The 11,753-nt window shown below is 58.2% G+C and overlaps 2 protein-coding genes across 3 annotated transcripts; one reads left to right on the top strand and one right to left on the bottom strand.

Annotated features, from left to right (window-relative positions):
* Nucleotides 1-97: 97 nt before the first annotated feature.
* On the bottom strand, nt 98-4,965 carry CHPF (chondroitin polymerizing factor). The gene is made up of 4 exons (XM_034955242.3): nt 4,381-4,965; nt 2,774-3,347; nt 2,104-2,283; nt 98-1,793 (listed from the first exon to the last, which is right to left on the bottom strand). The coding sequence occupies exons 1-4, from the start codon at nt 4,692-4,694 to the stop codon at nt 534-536; spliced, it is 2,328 nt and encodes a 775-aa protein (XP_034811133.1). The 5' UTR covers nt 4,695-4,965; the 3' UTR covers nt 98-533.
* On the top strand, nt 4,962-11,751 carry TMEM198 (transmembrane protein 198). 2 transcript variants are annotated; one of them, XM_008972028.7, is made up of 5 exons: nt 4,962-5,531; nt 5,844-6,048; nt 8,677-9,252; nt 10,324-10,526; nt 10,873-11,751. In XM_008972028.7, the coding sequence occupies exons 2-5, from the start codon at nt 5,883-5,885 to the stop codon at nt 11,008-11,010; spliced, it is 1,083 nt and encodes a 360-aa protein (XP_008970276.1). In that variant the 5' UTR covers nt 4,962-5,531; nt 5,844-5,882; the 3' UTR covers nt 11,011-11,751. The 2 variants fall into 2 exon arrangements, with proteins under 2 accessions (XP_008970276.1, XP_003818713.2); XM_003818665.7 differs by having other exon boundaries at nt 5,879-6,048.
* Nucleotides 11,752-11,753: the final 2 nt, after the last annotated feature.

The raw sequence follows: 11,753 nt of genomic DNA on the forward strand, positions 1-11,753 counted from the left end.
TGAAAGGAAAGGCAGGCCCCAGCAGGGGCAGGGGAGCCTGTGGTGCTCAGCCAGTCCTCCCTCCCCCACGCCAGCCTACACTTTCAAAACCTCTGAATCACAAGTCCACACTTGGCCAGTTTATTAAAGGCAGGGAGCTTTGGCAGGGTCCAAAAGGGAGAAGTTGGGAGATGCCCCCTCCTCAGCTCCCTCCTTCCCCAACAACTCTTCTACAGCCCAGCCCCCAGGGCCCAGAGGCAGGGCTGGCGTCAGGCAGACTGTACTGCATAAATATGTGGAGGCCACAGCCCGAATCAGCAGCGTCAGGGGGCAGGGAAACTGGGTTTGGGATGAGAAGGGGGTGGCTCTGGGGGCACCTCCCCCAGTGCTTGTCCAGAGCCCAGGGACCCACAGAGCCAGAGAGGGGACCAGTGGGCCAGCTTGGGGTCTGGCTACAGCCAGCCCTGCCCAGCGAGGCTGGCAGGTGGCTCTGATTTTGGGGGAGAAGTGGGGTGGGGTGTGGCCATGCCACGGCCCACAGGGACAGGGTGGGGTCAGGTGCTGTTGCCCTGCTCCTGTTCAAAGAGTAGCATGGCCAGCTGGGTTCGGGAGCCGAGGCCCTCAAGCACGCTCTGGCGGCAGCGGTGGTACAGGTCCTCACTGAGCCTCGCGCTGCACGTCTGGGCCCGGTAGCGCTGCAGCAGCGCCGGCTCCACCGCCCGCAGCACATGCAGACTGGAGAAGTGGAGGAACAGCTCGTACACATCCAGGCTCTCCAGCAGCTCCTCTTCTTGTTCTGAGGCTGCCGCCAGGCGCCCACGGGCTGCCACGTAGTCGGAGTTGTAGAAGCAGGCCTCGCTGGCTGCCTGGCGATCAAAGCGGCCAGTGTCACGGCCCAGCTCTGGGGGCCCAGGCCCTTGTGGTGGGGCCACAGCTGGGTGGAAGGCTTGGAAATGCATGGGAAAGAAGGCCTGCCAGCCGGAGATGGCATGCATGCGGCAGCGGTTCAGGAAGTCAGGCGTGAGCACCGTGTCTGGCCCGGCCAGCAGGAACAGTGTGTCCAGCGGGTGCTTCTTGGAGAGTAGATCCATGAGGCGCAGTGGTGAGGGTGCGGCTGTCTGCACACTGAGCCATGGCACCCGGGCACCGGGGAAACGCCGCTCCAGCTCTGCCACGTGGGCCTTGACAGGTGCGAAGACATCTGCGTGGGCCGCGCGCTGGGCCTGGCGCGGCTCATACAGTAGCAGCAGGGTCAGGGCTGCCGCAGCATCACCAGGCTCCAGTGCTGCAGTGGCAAAGGCCTCCAAGAAGCCAGGGGCCAGGTCACGCTCAGCCGCAGCTAGAGGCAGCAGCACAGTGAGACGTGAGGCCTCAGTGACATAGGGCACAGGCAAGATCTCCACGCGGCTCAGCGGCCGGAGCAGCTGCACTCGGCGAGTGAGGGGCCGGCGGCCTCCCTGGGGGGTCAGTGCCTCCAGCTGCAAGTCTAGCATGTATTCCATACCCCGGGCCGGATCAAAGCGTCGGTAGCCATTCACCAGCTGCTGCTTCTGGAGCCGCAAGGCCGGGTGGTAGCGGCGGTTGAGCTCCTCTAGAGCTGTCCCCAGAACATCGGCCACATCAGCCCGGTCAGCCCCACGCAGTGGGCAGCGGGGTGAGCCATCGGCGCAAGAGAAAGCGTGCTGCTCCGTGAAGTAGTCCCAGCGCAGCACCTCAAAGCGGGAGGCCGGGCGGGATGGTGCTGGAATGCCCACGGGCCAAGCAGCTGCCCGGTCCCCATCAACGGCCAGACGGCTGGTATTCTGGATCTCCCACTGGATCAGAGAAACAGGCCATCAGCAAGAGACAGATTAGAGGGAGCAGCACACAGCTGGGGGACTGGGTAGGCAGTAGGTGCCACTCAGGATGGGCCCCTCATCCCCTGCCAACCTCTGCCCACCCAGGGCCCATACCTATCATTTCCCCAGCATAGACAGCCAGGAGGCTCATCAGAGAATGTAGAAACAGGCAGGGGCTGGGAAGTAGTTTTGTTCTGTGATTCTAGTGCTAACTTGTCATTTCTCTGGGCTGTGACTTCTCAGATCCCGTCCCCATCACTCTGCCACCCCCAGACCTAGACCATACCTGTAACTCCTGGATCTCCTGGTACGTGCGTTCCAGTTCAGCTCGGGCGAAAGCCTTGTGCAGCTGGTACATGTGCACAGGGTCACGCACAGGGTGGGCTGTCAGGGCACTTCGGAAACGAGGGTCCCCCTCCTGCACTGGCTCCCCAGGGCTCAGCTCCAGATGGCTATAGTGCACCCCCTGGGGAGAGGAAGGGAAGGGATCTGTGATGAGCTGGCATTGTCTTCCGTTGTCTCATAGTAAGTGTCTCATCTCCTCAGCCTATGACCTGTTGTGGACTTGCAGTCTGAGGGTTTAAGTCTACCCTGACCAGTTGTGAGTCTGTGTGACCTTCAGCATGCCTCCGCTAGCTCATCTGCGAAATGGGCATGCGTCCTGTCTCAGAGCTGTCCAAGGGCTAAAATAATAACTAACATCAAATGCCTATTATGTACAAGGCTCCCTGATTTTTTCTAATCCTTGTAACAACCCCGAGCAATAATTATTTCCATTGGCACAAAGGAAGATACTGAAGCCCAGGATATTTAGTAATTTACTGGGGGTCACAGAGATAGAAAATAAATGTCCGAATTGGCATGGAAAAGCAGGCCTGTATCTCCAACATCCCTTTGCCTCTCAGAGGGATTTGAACATGACAAGGAGGTATCAGTGGGATAGCTTATCGTCCCACCTCGTGGTCACCAGTGCAGCCCACCCCGGTGGCATCGAGAATGCAGCGACCCAGCCACTCGTCAGGGCGCGCACTGACGATGTCGTTGCGGCAGCCTTCCAGGTGGGGGCGCAGTTGCTGCAGCAGCATGCGCGACAGCAGCACCCCAAAGCCTCCGTGGCAGTAGCGGCCGGGGGTGGGCTCTCCGCCGATGAAGTCCTGGGGCCGGCCCAGGTACAGGTGGGCGGCGGAGGCCAGGCTGAGGTGGCCAGTTAGGCGTGCCAGGCCGTGCGCCTCGGTGTAGGTGGTGTCAGGCACCAGGAAGAACCAGTCAAAGTCGTCGCCGTGCTGCTCCAGCAGGTGGCGCAGCGCCAGGTGTAGGTGTCCGATGGGTCGCTCCTCGCCCAGCGTCACCACTGCCATGCCAGGTGGGGCCCGGCGGCCCCGTGCGCCCGTCAGGAACACCACACGCTCCAGCCGGTGCCCCAGCGTGCGATTCACGGCCACGCCCAGCGTGGGCAGCGTGGCCTGAGAGGTCAGCACCGCCACCAGCAGCCTCTGCCTGATGCCCAGCTCCGTGCTGATGTAGCGGGTCCTAGGGGAGGAGATGGCACAAGCTTATCAAAAAGACAACGGGGCGGGGGGTGGGGGGAGTGGTCAGCACAGACCCTGGCAGGTCACATCTTCTCTGTATCTGTTTTCTCACCTATGAATAGGTTAAAAATAAACCCTCTCTCCCAGGGGTCATGAGGATTTAAACGAAATGGTCTTAAACAGGTAGTGCTTTGCATTTGGGAGATGGCAATACCCACCCAGATAGGAGAGAGATATTGTGGGTCTGACTCCGGGGTTTGCTACTTAGTAGTTATGTCCTTGAGCATGTTATTTAACCTGAGCCATCTGTAAAATGGGACTGATTATATCTGTTTAAAGCACCCAGCCAAACGCTGGACACACCATGTATCTACTCATTTCTATATAAATATGCCATTATGCCACAAATGCCTCACATAAATGATATAAAGAAACGTTTGGCATAGGGGTGTACTGAGTGTTTCTGCGGGGAGGGGCAAACTGCACTCAGGGGCTCTAGGAACTTACCTTTTGGTAAGGCAGAAGGTAAATTGCAGAACCAGCATTTGAACCCAATGTTACTTAGAAGTTATTTCAACTCATCAGCAGAGACATTAATGAGATAGGTACATTCCTCCCTCCCCCATCTCACCCTGAGGTGGCCCTTGTAACCCACTCAGGAACAAGAGATCCAGGTAAATCCTAGTTCTCTCCTTTCTCTTTCCCTGTCTCTATACACTCACCCTATATACAAATCATTTCTCTAACACCAGCAGCCCAGCCAGGGAGCTAGTAGGATCTCTGGGGTGCCATCGGGTCGAGCCAGTTTAGGACAGAGATTAGTAAGTTCAGCCCAGGCCGGGATAGGGCCCAGAGAAAGTCTCGGACTGGCCCCACGGCTCTCGGGAAGGCAGGGCCATCGGAAGTTATCGGGGCCCAAAGACTTCCTGGCTCGCCAGCCCCTTCCTTCCGGAGCCCGACCCGGGCCCGGGCGACTTCCCCGCGCGCTTCCCGGCCGCTGCCCAGGGGGTAGAGCGGGCGCAGCCGATCACTACCTGACGGCCTTTTTGGCGGCCTGGCCGGGCTGTGCGGGGTGGTAGGGCAAGACGCGCGGCTCCCAATTCTCCCCGGCGCCTTCGCCGGCCCCGGGCTTCTCGCGCTCCGCTCCGGGCTGCACCGAGTTGGGCCGGCGCGCCGCGTTGGTGTTGCCGCGCGGCGGCAGCTCAGAGTCTCCAGTTTGGGGCGGGCCTGGGCCACACGGCTCCTCCACCCAGGTGACGCTGAGCAGGCTCAAGGTGAAGCCCAGGGAGATGCCCACGGCCACGGGCCCTGCGGGCCGCAGCACCGACAGCAGCAGCGATGCCCGCATGGCGCCCGGACCGCGGGTCCCGGGCCCCGGCGAAGCCCCAGAGCAGCCAGAGGAGGCTCCGAGGGGGCGGGACCGGGGAGGGGGCGGATCCGGAGGGCTCGGGCCCCGCGGGCGGGCCCGCTCCCTCCCCGCAGAGCAGAGCCAGCGGCCCGAGCCGAATCCCCGGAGCCGCGCCTCGATTCCCCTCCAGCAGCTGCTCTGGGCTGCGCAGGGTTCTTGCGCTCGGCACTGGAGCCTCAGCCGCGGCCGCAGCTGTCCGACGTGTCACTGCAAGGGCCCCGCCCCCGGGGTGGGGTCTCGGGCTCTCGCTACCGGAGAGGGAGGAGAAGTGGGAGGTTAAAGGGGAAGGACCCCCGGAAGTGCCCCCTCCTCAGTGCGGGAGAGGGAGACGCCGGGGGCGGAGTCCCCTGCCTCCCGCGGCGTGGTTGGTGCGTCCCAGGTGACGCCAGAAGCAGCCCGCCCCTGCCTGGATGGTGCGCCGAGTGACGTCAGGAGCAGAGGCCGGAGCTGTCCATCAGCACCAAAGGCCGCGGGCGGGCTCAGGGCATGGGGCCGCGGTTCTGGGGCGGCCCGAGCCCCGGCTCCTGCGCCTTCCCCTTCCTCAGGCCCAGCCCGAGTTCCCGGACGCCGCGGGACTGGAGTGCCAGCCGGTGTTGGACGTGGAGCGGCGCCACCACCGCGCCGACACCATTCTCTCTGGCCCAGCAGCCCCCTTCCTCGCACGACGGACTTTCCCTGGACCCCAGTCAGTTGGAGCCTCTGGCGCCCCGCAACCCCGGCCCCTCGGGCCTCTGCACAGCCTCTTTCACTCAGAAGCTCAGGTCGCCTCCAGCCCAGGTAAATCTTGGACAATCCCATATTGAGCCGCCCACAGATCAATCTCTTGGCTGCCTCCTTCTCACTGGCAGCACTCTCCCTTCATCCCCCCTGACTCCCGTCCCTCTTTTAACTTCATCCCAGCCTCCACTAGCCAGGCACTTTTGTTTCCCTTTGTCTTTGCTCCCCACTCCAGAGATGCTTCCAGAGCTGCACAAATGTGGATACCACTCCTTTGTCCACTGTCCTTGCTGAGTTCTCCCAATCCCTCTCCCACCCCCATCCTGGTGGGGACCCAGGACTCCTCCGTGACCCCAACTTTCCCTCTGTCAGGTTAACTTGGGAGGGTGACTCCCTTCTATTCCCAGCACTATGCCGGGGACTGTGGCAACACTGCGGTTCCAGCTGCTGCCCCCTGAGCCAGATGATGCCTTCTGGGGTGCACCTTGTGAACAGCCCCCGGAGCGCAGGTACCAGGCACTGCCGGCCCTCGTCTGCATCATGTGCTGTTTGTTTGGAGTCGTCTACTGCTTCTTCGGTGAGATCCCCATCTCATCCCTCACCTGGGCTCCCCAGTGTTTCCCCGAGTTCTTTTTCTGGGCCCCCAAGTCTTCTCTGAATCCCTCTACCATCATGAATAATTCTTCCTTTTCTTTCATCCCACACATTTATAGATTGTCTAGACTCTAGATTATAGGAAAAACAGGTTTTTGGATTAGGCACACCTGAGTGTGAATTTACTTAGCTTTGCAGTTACTAATTGTGATGTCTTGGGCACATTAATCTGTCTGAGCCTCAGTTTTCTCATCTGAACAATGATCACAATATTTGTCTCATGTAGTGTTGTGAGAATTAGTAAGCATTCAATAAATTGTAGCTATTGTGGTGACGATGTGTTTGGGTAACTGTGCTAGGTAGCCACTGAAAACACTTAGCAGGGTTATTACACATGGTCCCTTACCACAGGGCATATTGTCTGACAGGGAGGAGACTCCCTGGAGCATTTACACCCGGGATACATATTAGAGTGGGCTGGATGGTGGTCACACACATCCATCCAGCCTACAAGGCAGGCTCCGGTAATCAGAGCTGCTGTGAATACTTATACAGGACGGGTACTAAATAAGGGAGCTCAGCTGAGTGGGCAAGTGGGGGCTAAAGTCCAGCTCATGCTCTACCTGACAAACTCTGGGCCTTGGCACAAAGCTGCTTTGCCTAGAGAAAGGCACACCTTTTTCTAATATGCATAAAGGTGCCAGATGGGCTAGTGGCCCAGTATAATGGGAGTAAGTGACCAGTGGCTTTGCAGCAAGAGTTACAGAACTTCAGAGAGGAGAGTCAGCTCTATGGGCTGAGGGCCCAAAGAAAGCCTCCAGGAGAATTGTAGGTGAGTGGGACCAGTGGGGGCAAATGAGTCTTGGGGGCTGGGGTTCCAGGTTGGGCAGAGGTAGTGCAAGACTTGTGTTCTGCAGCCTCCCCCTGCAATGGGTGGGTAGACAGGGTTGGGAGCCATATGGTCCCTCCCATTCCTCCCCCAAACTCTGGGCTGAACAACTGAAGAGTAGGCAGGAGGAAGTGCCCCCCGCAAGGGTTCAGGACACGTTCTGGGCCTCCAAGGATTCTGTATCACCTCACCCCCTCCATATCTGTACCCACTCCCTCTGCATGTTGCTCAATGCAGCCTCATATTCCCTCTCCTGGGCTTCCTGACATCCTACCCCTCTTGGATGTCACTACGCCCAGGCTCATGGACTCTGAGCCCTTGTCCACGCCCTACTCCTCTCTCTGATCACGAGCCTCCTGGACTCTCATACTTCCCCCCACTCCTGGAAGTGACTCTCCTCTGTTATCTTTCTTTTTGGCTCTCCCTGACTCCTTGACCCCCATCTCTGATTTCCATCTTTCCAACTATTCAGAATCTCCACTTCCCTCACCCTTTCAAGTATCTCTAATGGGCCTAATGGCCCTATAACCTCCTTATTTCTGAAACTCCACAAACACTGTTTCCTTCTCTTTGATTCTGTGTGACCTCATGTAAGCCTTAGTGACCTCCACCTCCCCTCACCTCCAGTTATGTCATTACCTTCCATCCCTCTGACCCCCTCTATTACTCCTAGTTTTGATCCCTGGTTACTCCTCTCTAATTCCCATAACCTCATTATCTGATCACCCCTCCCCATACTGTGATCCCAGTAATTCCTTGTTTTGGTCTCAGTGTTCCTCTCTCTTGGAAATCGTTTTATACTCTCGATGATTCTATTTCTGTCAATCTCCCTAACCTACAAATACCTCATTTTCTGGGACAACTCCCCAGTAATGCTGCTACTCTGTCCTCTTTGTAACCTTTCAGTGGTGCCATATCTCTGAAGCCCTGTGACCCCCAAAGACTCATCTTTCTGAACCTGTGTGACCCTCACCTCTCAAGTTTCTTTCTTTCTTTCTTTCTTTTTTTTTTTGAGACAAGAGTCTCGCTCTGTCACCCAGGCTGGAATGCAATGGTGCGATCTTGGTGCACTGCAACCTCTGCCTCCTGGGTTCAAGCGATTCTCCTGCCTCAGCCTCCTGAGTAGCTGGGATTACAGGTGCGTGCCACCATGCCCGGCTAATTTTTTGTATTTTTAGTAGAGACGGGGTTTCACCACGTTGGTCAGGCTGGTCTCAAACTCCTGACCTCAGGATTCACCTGCCTTGGCCTCCCATAGTGCTGCCACCACGCCCGGCCCTCGAGTTTATTATGATTTCCAAATACCTCATCTCTGTGAGCAATCCCTTCTCAAAGACCCCAATGACTCTTTTGCTGATCCCCTCGGGACCCCAGTGACTTATCTCTCTGACTCCTATGATCCCAAAGACACCAATGCACGAATTCACTCTTGACTCAAAAGATTTATCCTAACTCCTGTGATCCTCAAATACATCAACCCTCATGATCTCAATGGTTATGTTTGCCTTCCCATTGACCACCAACAGCCATATCTCTCTAACCTCCCCTGACCTCAATGGCCCCATCACTGATGCCCTCATGACTCCAGTGACCCTTAATTCTCTGATCTTAGTGTCTTTGTCTCTGGTTCCCCTGGGATCCCATGTCCTTGACCCCTTGGACCTGCTCCCTCCAGCCTGGTGCCCTCATCTTGGCCCCTCACTAGCCCCTGTTCCCCTCCAGGTTACCGCTGCTTCAAGGCAGTGCTCTTCCTCACTGGGTTGCTGTTTGGCTCGGTGGTCATCTTCCTCCTCTGCTACCGAGAGCGGGTGCTAGAGACACAGCTGAGTGCTGGGGCGAGCGCGGGCATCGCTCTGGGCATCGGGCTGCTCTGCGGGCTGGTGGCCATGCTAGTGCGCAGCGTGGGCCTCTTCCTGGTGGGGCTGCTGCTCGGCCTGCTGCTCGCAGCTGCTGCCCTGCTGGGCTCTGCACCCTACTACCAGCCAGGCTCCGTGTGGGGTCCACTGGGGCTGTTGCTGGGGGGCGGCCTGCTCTGTGCCCTGCTCACTCTGCGCTGGCCCCGCCCACTCACCACCCTGGCCACCGCCGTGACTGGTGCTGCGCTGATCGCCACTGCCGCTGACTACTTCGCCGAGCTGCTACTGCTGGGGCGCTACGTGGTGGAGCGACTCCGGGCTGCTCCTGTGCCCCCACTCTGCTGGCGAAGCTGGGCCCTGCTGGCACTCTGGCCCCTGCTCAGCCTGATGGGCGTTCTGGTGCAGTGGAGGGTGACAGCTGAGGGGGACTCCCACACGGAAGGTAAGGGGGCACAGGCCAAGGTGGACATGAGAGGAGTGGGTGGCCAGGGATGGGTTGGGGGGCCGAGTGACTGGGGAGTGGGGGACAGCAGCAGAAGGCCTTGATGGCGGTAGAGAGCTGACTTGCTCAGGGTCTGGGAGGATAGCACCCAGGTGCCATCGTTCATTCCACAACATATGGAGTGCTGGCTCCGCACCAACCCCATTCCAGGCACCAGGGATACAGCAGAGATAACACAGACAAGGTTCCTGTCCTTATGGATTCAAGGCAAGCAGGAGACAGATAACAGAGATGCAAACAAACAACATGATTCCAGTTGTGTAGAGTGATATGACAGAGACATTGTGCAGGATAATGTGAAAGAGTGACCTATGGAAGCTATTAGAGTTAGGGTGGTCAGGGAAGGCTGCTTGAAGGAGGTGATACGTAAGCAGGCACTTGAAGGCTAAGGGGCCAGCCATGCAAAGAGCTAGAGAAGAGAGAACAGCAAGGGCGAGGGCCCTGAGAAGGAATGAGCTCAGCTTGCTTGAGGAAGTGGGGCAGGAGTATGGGAGGTGAGGTGTGGGAGCCAGAGTGATTGCGTGGACCCTCTGGGTCGTAAGAAGCACTCCACATTTTATTAGAAGGGCAATGAGACTTTAAACCACTGGAGGGTTTAAAGTAGGGGAGGATAGAATCTAATTTAGCTTTTGGGATGCTCATTCTGCTGCCGAGTGTAGAAAGCATTGGAGGGAGCAAGTGTAGGGGGAAACCAGTGAAGAAGCAGCTGTGATTGTCCAGTGGAAAGATGATGATGGCTGGCCTAGGTGATTGGGAGAGGGATGACAGCCTGGAAGGGGGTACCTGGAAGCCTAGGAATCTTCCATAAAGACCTATGGGAGAAAAGAACAACAGCGGGAAGTCCCCTCTGAGAGGTAGGAGACCAGGAAAGGAAGTGACAGGGTGGGAGTAAGGGGTTATGGACAAGAGGAATCTGGAAGCCTAGAGCCACAGGTGGGATGAGAGAGGAAGGGCTCAAGGGAAACAAGGCGCACCGTCCTCTGAGCTCCTTCTCTACCCATCCCACCACAGTGGTCATCAGCCGGCAGCGCCGACGCGTGCAACTGATGCGGATTCGGCAGCAGGAAGATCGCAAGGAGAAAAGGCGGAAAAAGAGACCTCCTCGGGCTCCCCCCAGAGGTCCCCGGGCTCCTCCCAGGCCTGGGCCACCAGACCCTGCTTATCGGCGCAGGCCAGTGCCCATCAAACGCTTCAATGGAGACGTCCTCTCCCCGGTGAGCTCCCTGAGCCCATCCAGCCAGATGAGAAGGAAGTGTGGAAACTCTTTCCAAACAGGACTGGGCTTTCCCCACGGGCTGGTTACTATCTAGAAGGCCTGTTTGTCCATGCATCGGAGCCCATGCACCAGGGGCTTGGCGGGTCCAGCTGGTGGGGGAATTGGGGGAAAGGTTCCTGAGTATGGGTTTTAAGTGGGATATGGTATGTGGTGGGGTCTCAGGGCTGTGGACTCTGGGTCTATGGCAGTCTATAGAAGTGTCAGGCTTGTGGGAATTCAGGAAGAGGTGGCTTTTAGGGCAGGATTCTGCGGTGGGACTCACACCTATGTTTGCTCCCCCACAGAGCTATATCCAGAGCTTCCGAGACCGGCAGACTGGGAGCTCCCTGAGCTCCTTCATGGCCTCACCCACAGATGCGGACTATGAGTATGGGTCCCGGGGACCTCTGACAGCCTGCTCAGGCCCCCCGGTGCGGGTATAGCCATATCTGCCTGTCTAGACTCTGCAGTCACCAGCTCTGCCAGCTCGAGGAGGCCTGCTAGGCTGCCACTCAGCCTCCTGGCTTTGGCTGTCCCTCTCCCCAGCCTGGAGAGGGCTGGCCTGGTCACTAGAAGGGAGGATTGTCTCAGGCGAGTCTTGGCCTGAGAGGAAAGCCCCCTCCCAAGCTCCCAAGAGGCTCCTGAGGAACTCGGGGTGTGAACCCCATTGGGGTGTGCTCAGGGTTGTGAGTGTGTTGCCCGTGTGTCTGTGTGTATGTGTGTGGGGGTGGGCGGGCTTGGAGGGGACGCTGGGACCCTTGCCTTAGATTTCTGACTGGTAGGGTTTCTCCAGGCTCAGCCCCACCTCTTCACCCCCTGCCAGGGTCCCATGGGCCACCTCCTGCATGTCTCCGCGGAGGGGCTACCTTCCTTCCCATCGCCCTGCCTCGCAGCCAGACTCATCTAAGGGTTCTTGTCCTTGTCTATGGGGCAAACTGTAGCATCCCTCACCCTGGTCCCCTGGCCTCTGCAAAGCCACCAGCCTGAGGGCAGTGGCAGGAGATGGGGGTGGGGGGGTGCTGCTCTGGGCTGGGTTGGGAAGGGAGTTGGGGAGGGGTTTAAATGCACGGTGCATGTCTGGTGTCTGTCATGCCAACCTGGACACCTCATGCTTCTGTCTCCCCCACCCCACTCTGTTTTACATCTTTTATAAATGTGCCAAACTGTGTGGCCTCTGCCAGGAATG

Source organism: Pan paniscus, chromosome 13 (assembly GCF_029289425.2).
Source record: "Pan paniscus chromosome 13, NHGRI_mPanPan1-v2.0_pri, whole genome shotgun sequence".
NCBI classification, from domain to species: Eukaryota; Metazoa; Chordata; class Mammalia; order Primates; family Hominidae; genus Pan; species Pan paniscus.